The 11,018-nt window shown below is 40.4% G+C and overlaps 1 protein-coding gene across 1 annotated transcript in view; it reads left to right on the top strand.

Annotated features, from left to right (window-relative positions):
• The window catches only part of LOC115431255 (uncharacterized), a 202,326-nt gene extending 195,787 nt beyond the window's left edge, over positions 1-6,539 (top strand). Inside the window, exons 18-19 of the mRNA XM_030151499.1 lie at positions 1,687-2,019; positions 4,629-6,539. Coding sequence (XP_030007359.1) covers positions 1,687-2,019; positions 4,629-5,110 — 815 coding nt within the window. The 3' untranslated portion in view covers positions 5,111-6,539. The remainder of the gene's footprint in view (positions 1-1,686; positions 2,020-4,628) is intronic.
• The last annotated feature ends 4,479 nt before the right edge of the window (positions 6,540-11,018 follow it).

The raw sequence follows: 11,018 nt of genomic DNA on the forward strand, positions 1-11,018 counted from the left end.
GTCAGTGTGCTGAAGGGAAACCACAAACACTGCAGCATTCATTAGGATTAAAATGACAGAAATTACTCTTTCAAAACTCTGAAAAATGTTCTTATTTTTTCCAGACATTCCAAAGTAAAAGGTAATTTGTAAAATACTTTACATAAAGTCTCACATTAACACTACTAGCGGCTTTGTACCCGTGGTGCCATTGTATGATAGCGCCCTCCCATGGTGCAACAGTGGCATTGCACCCGTACACCCTCCCGTGTTGCAACATCGGGACATGCGTTGGACACAGAACATCCATAATAGTAGGATATAGTTTGAGATATTTACTCCCTCCTTGTGGTGAACTTGTAGACTCAGAGAACCAACTGAATTCTGTTCACCCTCTCTTTGGGGGGACACAAAAAACCTCCCAGTCCTTCACTAGTGTCAGTCTTTCTTGTCATTCCTTCTGGTCTTTTCTGTTCAGATTGTTGAAACCACTTCTTCAACACATTTGTATAAACTGGCTTTGATGGAATGACACACTTTGATTAATTCTCGTTTTACTCTGTGGTTTGTTGGTTAAAGTTTCCTTGTGTGACATTGTCTTTACTGATGTTTAATATCCTCAGAGTTACTTTCAAATCAAACTGGATCATATAAAAGGAGTATGGTTATTGGCTGAACCCTCATTGAGTCACTCCTATTACCGTACTTTCCGGGCTATAAGTCGCACCTGAGTATAAGCTGCAGGTGTCCACGTTGTGACATGAGATATTTACACAGAAAGATGTTAAACAAAGATTATTTAAATATTTATTTCCGTACCTTAACTGCTTTTTTCCAAACAGTGGCTGTAACACAGCAGTAAAATGGCAGGAACACGGCTGGTTTAAAACCCAGAAAAGTCATTGATCTGTATCTTCCTCTTCCTTCTGCTCATTAAACCACTGCAGTCGTCTCCTTCAGTGTTGGAGTTGAACAGTCTAAAAGACACCGTCACACTCCTTCTCAGTCTCTCCTCCGTTGTTGCTTAACGACACTTCCATGCTGCAGCTCTATTTCCTTCTTAGACAGACACATTGACTACTTTTAACTTAAAAGCTGCAAAATATGCATTTCTTCGTGTGTTTTCCATGATGAGGGTTTGTGCATGACACGCAAAATGATTGTTAAAAGTTAAGCTTAAAACTTCTCCTCTTCGCATCACCTCTTCCACCCGTCTGTCTCACTGTTGCGCTTCCTGCTAGAGCGCCCCCTGGAGGTCCTTAGCCCGTATGAATCTATACTGGAGCTGCATCGCTGGATAAGCCGCAGGGTTCAAAACGAGAAAAAAGTAGCGGCTTATAGTCCGGAAAGTACGGTATTTATTCTTTCCTCAAAATCCACAAACATCTGAGGAAACCACCTGTGAATACAGCATGGAGCAAATCCAATCAGTATCTAGATTTAATCACATCTACAGATGAAACTGGAGTTATTCACACATGTGTTGAACAGACATTTTAGTCATTTTATATGACAGATAACATACCAGCAGGGCAGTCTGAGACTGAACTGGAACTGCTGTGATCCTGATGACATTCACAAACAGACTAAAAACTACAGACACACAGAAGCACTTGGTTCTGCTGCTGATTAGATCATCACTTAGAACTGGATCCATGACAGATGTTTTCCTCTACTGTTGTCTGATGGTATGGGTGTTGTTCTCAGTCCAACAGATGGAGGTGGTTTCAGGGGAGGAGTCTGTCCTGCTGCCCTGGAAAACCACATTACATATAGAGGACGTCAGTCAGCTCACAGTGGAGTGGACGGACTGTTATAACAGGAAGGTCCATGTGTATGAGGACGGCTCTGACAGAACTAATGAACAGGACGATGAATACAGAAACAGAACAGAGATGAATGAAGACCCACTGAGAACTGGAGACCTCAGTCTGACCCTGAAACACCACACAGAACAGGACAATGACACCTACACCTGCACCGTCTACAACAGAGACAAGCAGATCCTGAAGAGGAAACAAGTGCGTCTGGATGTCAGAGGTCAGTCCTGTAGACACAGGTCATTCCTAGTTCTAGAACACTGAGCCCTTCTTTCCCCCTTCCCTGTCGAACCTCCACAATCACAAATAGCACAATGTGGAGTTACTCATGGTGCAGATTTTAATGATCTATATTTTAGTATTTTTAATCAGGCTGGATAATCCATCCATCCCTGTCCAGCTGTGACACATAGCATTTCCTACATATTCCATGGGGTTTCCTCCTCGTTGGACCTGCCCAAACACCTTGTGCCACATGTACTTAGTAACACTGTTGTGACAAAGCAGGGATGCACAGATTCCGATACGAGTATCGGGCATCGACTCCAATACTCCAGTGTGTGTACTTGTATCATACCTCCTAAAAGTAGTCCGATAAAAGTGCACCGATACCACTTACTGTGACATTCACAGTTCAGTGCAGCAGGTATGCGGCGGTCAGGGCTCGTGACTGCGACTGAATTACGGTCGCATGCGCCTGAGAATTTCGGTAGTGCGACTGTTTTTGAGATTACGATCGCACGGTGCGCCAATAAAAAAATGAGCGAAAATTAATACGTGCGCCTAGAATAATGGCTGCAGAAGTAACTCGTCAGCTGAAAATAAACAAGCTCCACGCCCCGCTGACTGAAGCGGAAAATCTAGTCCCCGCCCCCTCGCGTGCGCAGGTGGCATAAATAAAGGGATCAAATAACTCCACCGACGTTTGAAACAATCTCCCGCCAAACCCGGTTAGTAGCGCTGGCGTTGTTCCAAGTATTTTCCCATGACGTAATGTATCCTGCAAGTCAGATGATCATGTTGCGCGAATCAACTTGCTACACGATCAGCTGACCATAACCAGCGAATCGAGGGGCTAATGAATAAACAACAAGCGGTATCCAGACGTGTACATGATTCGTCAAAAGTTTCTTCCTCAAAAGTTGGTTGTTGCAAATAATGGTGTGATTCGTCTTTCTTCTCCAAGAACCAACTAAAGTATATACCACACACTGACAATTGTTTTGCACCTGTGTCAATGTAAGCTTTTTCTTTCATACTCTATTCAAATACTTTATTCTAGGTTGTTAACATTGCTTAAATACATATAGGAATATTACTTGGTATGGCCAAGAGTTTTGCTTGTTCTCCAAATTTTTTATATAATAGTGGTGTGCCTAGATTTTAGCCTGTGCTCCTAACTTTTTAGGGTTAGGAGCACAGTGCTCCTAGGTCAAAAAGTTAATTTTGAGCCCTGGGCGGTGGAATAATGTGTGGGGAGTGTGGAGATTTTTCAAAATAAATGACGGTGATAAAAGTAAGGCTGACTGACAGTAACGTTAAAGACACAGACAGATACGAACACAGCCTTCTGTCCGTCCTCTGGGTTTATTCCATCCATTTTCCAGGTGCTGGCTGATGAGTACCCAGACAGAGAATACCACCAGGTATTTTGCGGTGCGGACCGCAGCCAGCGGAAGTGAAAACAAAACTTATGTCTCATTTCTCTTTTCTTTTCCTGCTGAAGCTTCGCTTTTAAACCTTACCAGAGAAAATGCTGCAGCATTAGTATCACAGTAGTGTTACCTCTGTCGTCTCCATGTTGGTTATTACTGACTTTCTTCTTCTTCTTCATTAAACTTTCCTCTTCTTCGTGGTATTTGTCCAGTATGGTTAATTCAGAGCGGCGCCCCCTGGTGGATTAACTGACAAACGCTCATTCCAACACATTAAATGTCAGTAGCAGCACTTTGTTCCAGTCAGACTAATGACAACGACAATAAAGCACATTTACAAAAGGAACTAAGAACTGGAATGGGATTATTAAGGACTCGTATCAGTACTCGGTATCAGCCAGTACTCAAATGTAAGTACTCGTACTCGGTCTGGAAAAAAGTGGTATCGGTGCGTCCCTATGACCAAGTGTTGGTTCTAGACAAACTGTGACTTGTACAGAGGTCTAATAATAGAAAACCCCCAGGTTCAGATCCAGACCAGTCCTCCCAGTAAGACCCCTCCTGGTCTCATGGTCATTGCCCATGTGAATGTTGAAGTTTCTCAGTAGAACAGTGGAGTCCCTGAGGGAGCACCTTCCAGCACACCACCAACAGACTCCAAGAAGGCCGGCAGGGTCCACATGGGACAGACAACAGTCACAACCTGTTCCTGAACTGAAGCTCCGCCCTCTCATTCAATGGGGTGAACTCCAACATAAAGCCACTGAGCCAGAGTTCTACCAGAGGTGTGGAGCAGGTGGAGGAACCCCACACCTGCTCCACACCTCACACCCTGAACAACTCCTGAATTTAAAAAAGAAAAAAGAAAAAAAAAGTCCCACCACCCTTGAGCAGATGGGTTCCAGAGCCCAGGTCCAGTCTGTACCTCTGAACCATCTGCCACAGCTCCGCCTCCTTCCCCACCTGAACAGTAGCATTCTGTGTCCTAGAGCCAGTTTAGACGACCATGGATTTGTGAGTGTAGTCATCTAATCAGCCTTCTCTGCTGTTCCTGGTCACAGAACTGAAGTCGAGCAATTATTCAGTCTTTTCCTTTTAAAGAGGCTGATTTTCCTCCATATAGAAGATCTGATGATAAAAAACTGTCTCATGTTTATGTCATGTTTCCTCCCAGTTCAACAGGTGGAGGTGGAGGAGGGGGCGTGGTCAGCCCTGCTGCCCTTCAGAACGACCCCTGACCTGCCTCAGGACGCCAGAGTGGTGTGGGGGTCCTATACTTATGAGGGGCAATACTTGAAATACCAGAAATACATACATGTCCATGTGTATAAGAAGAAGTCAGCTCAACCTGGTGAACAGGACGACAGATACAGAAACAGAACAAAGATGAATGAAGACCCATGGACGACTGGAGACTGCAGTCTGACCCTGAATGACCTCCAACAGGACGACTTTGGAACATATGAGTGTGAAGTCATCAGACGTGGAGTCACCCTGAGAAGGAAAACAGTGGAGCTGAAGGTCAAAGGTCAGAGTTCAGATGCAGGTCAGAGGTCATTTGTGTCTCTGTCCTCTGTCTCCTCTGCAGACAGATCTCAGATCACATATCAGTTTCCTCCAATGAGCTCAGATGCAGAAGCAGAAGAAGCTGTTTGATTGATCTGTTGTGTATGTGTTTCTATTTATCAGTCCAACTCCTAAACTGAGGCTTGATCTTATTCCTCTTGAATATATGAAACAGGTCAATACAATAGAAATAGACACACTTCAAAGCACTCAGACTGTGCTTTTAGACTCTTCATTATTGTATTTCTAGTGTTTGTTTCTCTGTGATGACAGTCTGTCCTCCAAACTGAAGAAAATCCAAACAATCAAATCCAAACCACTGCAGCAAAATCAGACAAATGAACACTGTCAGAGAGGATGGATTTTCCAACAGGATGATGATCTGAACCCTATCTGTAAATCCACCATGGACGCCCTCACAGACTCCAGCTGAAGGTTTGGAACGGACCTCACAGTCCCAGACTTGAACATCATTGAACATCTGTGGGTAGATCTGAAGAGCTACGTATGAAAACGAACCAAGAATATTTAAGAACTAGAGTTCATTTACAGACAAGAATGGGAGAAAATCCCAAACACAAGAACTGGAAGACTTTCAGCTGCTCCCAAAAGTATTTTAGTTTAGTTTGTATCGTGGACAATCCCAATTAATGAACTGTATCAATAAGAGTAAAAAGTTGCAGCTTTAGCCGACATGTCTATTATCCTGCTGTAGTCCTCAGCCTGATGACAATAGGAACCCTAAAAAAAAAACAATAGTACAGTACAGTAATTAAAAAAAGAGACTTAAGACAGCTAAGAGACCAGATAAATCAGTAAAGATAAACAGATTGTGATGGACACAGCCACACATGGGAACATCTGTACAAACACACTATCACCTTATTAGTTTTCATATCTCATTCTTTCTGTAACTTTGGTGGGCAGCTCATGGTCTTCAGTGTCAGTCAGTCCTTTAACATACACCATGTAGTTTATTTTGTATTTCTGTATTTTAATCATATACTGTTGTATAGATGCACATATATGAACAGTGTAGGGGGACCATTACATTATTGTTGTTCTGTTCTGTTAATCCTCGGTTCCTTTGTTTGAGTTTCCGTGTGGTGGAGTTTCCTGTCGCCATCCTGATGTGGAAAAAAGGCGTGGCCAAGGGTGGAGCAACATTATATACTGCAGCCACCTCATCAGCAGAAACTATGGGCTGTGTTGTCATGGGGGGATTTAATGTGACCAAAGCTTCAGTTGTATTTAGTTGTAGTTGGTGTCCATTTAGTTTTGGCCTTGTTTGTTTCATGGTTTGGCCAAACCTCTATCTATGTTCCCACTGAGTCTCATTTTGGTGGGTCAGTTTTGGTCAGTTTGTTTGATGCATCAGTTCTTGTTCTCAGCCTTAGTTGCAGTTATTTTTGTGTACAGTTCTGTTATGTGTACCTTTTATATATACTTGATTGTTAAAACTATCATTTTTAATCTTTTTTTAAAAATAATTTTGGCTGAATAAACACCCACAGCTGTCTCCTGGTCGTCTTACTGCTCGTTCCCTAACTAAGATAAAAGAGAACAGTGTGGTGTCAAAAAAATCAGTATTTTAATCAAAAGTATTCCGTTTATATTCAAAAGTATTGAACCTGTATTCATTTGCATGCCAGAAGTTATTCTTAGTGTAATGTGTCGACTGTACCAGAGTAGCTGACTTTTTTTCCTGGGAGACTCACAAAAGAACGAACACGTGTCGCCATCGAAAGAACACGTGAATTTATGGAAAGTTACAAAACGGGGCGGGCACAAAGAACCTGTGAGCTCATGGAAAGTTTCAGAAAACGTGGTGTACAATAGAAGTACACGTGAGTGGAAATTTTGGACATTCTGGGAAATGATTGACATTTTCTGGGAAAAAGTTGAATATTAATATATGGTAATCAAATACTGGGAATTAGTTGTATATGTGTACAGGGTGGGGAAGCCAAATGTACAATGAACATTTAGTTGTTTTTTCTCAGCAGGCACTACGTCAGTTGTTTTGAACCCAAACATATACTGATGTCATAATCATACCTAACACTATTATCCATACCTTTTCACAAACTTTGGCCCATATGAGTAATCAGGAAAGCAAACGTCAAAGAGTGTGTGATTTGCTGAATGCACTCGTCACACCAAAGGAGATTTCAGAAATAGTTGGAGTGTCCATAAAGACTGTTTAGAATGGAAAGAAGAGAATGACTATGAGCAAAACTATTACCAGAAAGTCTGGAAGTGGAGGAAGCAACAAAAAACGTACCAAAGCTTTTATTAAAGCTCTCAAATCCACAATCCTAAAGGATCCAACCAAATCCATGAGAAAAATGGCAGTTGAACTTGAGGTAGACAACAAGAGCGTTAGAAATGCAGTAAAATAGGATTTGAAGATTTAAATTCTCATGACTTTCACTAAACTAATTGGTCATACACTGTCTTTCAATCCTTGCCTCAAAATATTGTACATTTTGCTTCCCCACCCTGTGTGTTCTGACCAATCCTGACCGACACCAAAAAAACCATACCCTATCGGAGACCAGCTAAAAAGGGGGGTTTCTGACGTGACTAGATTAATGTTGAAAATCTGATAAAAAATGGGTATGGTATGTAGCTAAACCCACCCTACTTTAGACCAAATAAAAGTGGTCTCCCAGAGCGAAAAGTCGGTTGGTTGTGCAGATTTCAACTCAGTGTTTATTTTATGCATGAATAAACACTTCATGCGGCTCCGATTCTGCTCGATCTCTGATTTTGACTGGACTCTGTGTGCGTTTACTCGACGAAGCTCGACTACATAGATGAGGGAGGACAGAGGCATAAATTCAACACGCCAGAGTACTGTATGGAAGAGCGTCAGAGGGACTACAGATGTCTCCCACCTGCGGCAGGACATTTTTCCTGACAACAGTAAAGCATCAGTCCAGTCCTACAGAGACAGCACATCTAATCCAAACATACAAACGCAGCACATCCAATAGAATCCCACAGAATCCATCAGCACAGGATCACAGACAGATGGAAACAGACATCACATACGCACACACAGCATCCATGAGCTTGACACAAATAACACACACACACATATGTTAGTGTGTACAGGTGGAGATGTGTGCAAACTGTGTTTTTAATGTGGCTGTAAAAGTGTAGTATGTATGTGGATCTGGAATGTGGGGGGGACGTCAGTTCCAGTTTAGTGTTGCTTGAACAGAATGAGAACTGACCAAATGTGCTTTTCCTGAATGGGACTGAGAAGTCACCCCGTGTGGAGCTTCTGCTGATCGGACTAGTGTTATTACGCTGCTTTAGGAAGGAATTTCATGCTGTGACGCTCATTAAAGGGGTCTGACTAATCACAGAGTGTGGAAGGGTGACCAGGTTTTACACGTCACAGCTGTGTCTTTAATGCTGACAGTTTTTCTCCATATCCTGTAGAGCCCACAGTTTTTCACTCAACTATATTTCATACTGTAGGTGTAGAAGTCAGTTCTGACCTGGAGTAGACTGTGGTCAGTCTGTACAAAATGAAGAATACATGTTCACTTGATCTGTTGTTGTTTCTGCCTCTACATCTTCAGCATCTGGGGTTATCTGAAGATCCCAGTTTGTTTGTTTGTTTGTTTGTTTAGAACATGCAAAGAAACAAACTAAAACAAAACAGACTTGATTTTATGTGACGTCTGTCCCTTTTGAATTTTAACTTTTTTCAATGTGATTTTATCCTGTTTGATTATTAATTTATATTCTCATACATGATGTTGTTTTATCTCATGTATTCATTTTTTGCATTGATTTAACAGCATCATGTTACGTTATCCCTGCCGTCTTTACTCCGATTCACTTAATTTATTGTAAGTACCATATTTTTGGCATTTATTGTTCACATCTTTCTTATTGTGTTGCTTCTGTTTTAGTGTTTTTACTTGCTTCTTGTATCCTGCTGTTGTGTCCTCTGTCAAAGCACTTTGTAAACTTTGTTTTTAAAGGTGCTATACAAATACAGCTATTATTATTATTATTATTATTATTATTATTATTATTATTATTATTATTATTATTATTATCGTTCTTTTTATTATTATTATTGTTATTATTATCATTATTTTTATAATTATTATTATTACTATTATTATTATTATTATTATTATTATTAATATTATTATTATCATTATTTTTATTATTATCATTATTTTTATTATTATTATTTTCATATTATTATTATTATCATCATTATTATTATTATTATTATTATCATTATTATTATTATTATTATTATTGTAAAGCAAATTAAGACAAAAACAAAATAACATTTAAATGAACAGATTCTATCTTCAAACACATACAAGTCTGAATTTTGCGAGGAGGAGTAAGAAGAAGTATAAACTTCAGATCCCAGTTCAAGTCCAACACATCCTTGTTTTTGTGTTCTAATGTGTACACAGATTCTATAAAATGGAGATCATGTCGGTCTTATTTCCAACCCTTCTAATATGATATCTAACTCTTATTGTCCAGTCTCTAAAAAATCTCCTCTTAATAAACCCAGTGGACTTTGTGGTCCCTCCATATGAACATGTGTCCAGCAGATGGCACCACTGTTTCTGCTTGTGAACTTCATTTGGATCCAGAGGGTCCCACAGCTGCATTTCCAGTCCATCCCTTTCAGATCTGCTTCTGACAAAAACAGATGAACGCTTGTAATTGAGTCTGAGCATCCACAGAGTGGAGTTTACTGCAGATCAGCCACTGTTTGTGAAGTGAGGAACTGACCAAACTGGAGATCTGCTTCAAATATGAAAGCACTGACACATGTGTGGAGCTGATATGAGCATGCCACCGCTCCTGTTCACACTGACTGTATCCAAAAGCAGCCGCAGTTTGAACAGGTGATCATTTAAAAGACTTCAGCACAAACTGATTCAATAAATAAGTTCTGCTTTTATTTCCTACATTTGTGTGCTTTCAGTTATTATTTGGGTTTTTATAGAAGAAAACACAACATTTGAAGACAGCAGTCATCTAACTCACCAAATCCTCCTAAAAGTTGCTCACTTTTCATTTTAAATTAGAAGAACCATTTGTCCATCTCAATTATCAGAATAATTGCTAAAATAATTGTATTATTTTTAGTATTTATTTATTTAGTTACAAGACAGTGTGTAGTGGCATTAGTTACAAAGAACAAGATGCGTGCAGCAGATTTAGCAGAGGAGCTAATTTCCATCTGTTGTTCTGGACAAACGATCAACAGAATAAAACATGACATGGTTCCAAAGTACTAATATACAGAATGAAAACCATGAAACAATGACAGATATAGGAACATATGCTCAGGCTGAACGGTTCCAGCCAAATACAGAAAAAGGGGCTGACGTTCTACAAGTACAGAAACATTTTCCTAGAATAAGAATAAAATATGAAAGAAAGAAGAAGAGAGAGAGAAAAAAGAAAGAAAAATTAAAGACAAAATAAATAAATAATCATATAATAGAAGGTATGTATGTGACGTCACCGCTAACAGAAGTCACCGTGGCTCCACCCACTGAGTGTCAGAAAGAGGGAGATGAGTGACAGCGTTGGCTTCAATCCTGTCTGAACTGAAGAACAATATTTAATAAAAAATGTGGCAGAGCTGTTGTGAGATTGATTGTATTTTCAGGTTCTTAAAGCAGTGGGAGCTATCGTTTACAGACACCCAAAGACAAAGAAAAGAGAAGGAGATGGATCCACAAATCCAGGAAACCAAACCTAGATCTGTGGATCCTGTTTGGGGTCAGCTAACATTCACTGATGCTGTATTTTTGGTCCAATCAGACCTGAAATGACCTACTGTTTTGGCTAACGGTCCTTCTTAGTGCAGCTCTTGGTTTCATGATCAGATCTTTCCTGGTTTTTGTCTCATTTTGTGATTGTGAACCTTGTGCTCCTACATGATTAGTAAACGAACTGAAACTGAGGCCAACCTAGTTTTACAAATACG

The sequence above is a fragment of the Sphaeramia orbicularis genome, chromosome 13, assembly GCF_902148855.1.
Source record: "Sphaeramia orbicularis chromosome 13, fSphaOr1.1, whole genome shotgun sequence".
Taxonomy (NCBI): domain Eukaryota; kingdom Metazoa; phylum Chordata; class Actinopteri; order Kurtiformes; family Apogonidae; genus Sphaeramia; species Sphaeramia orbicularis.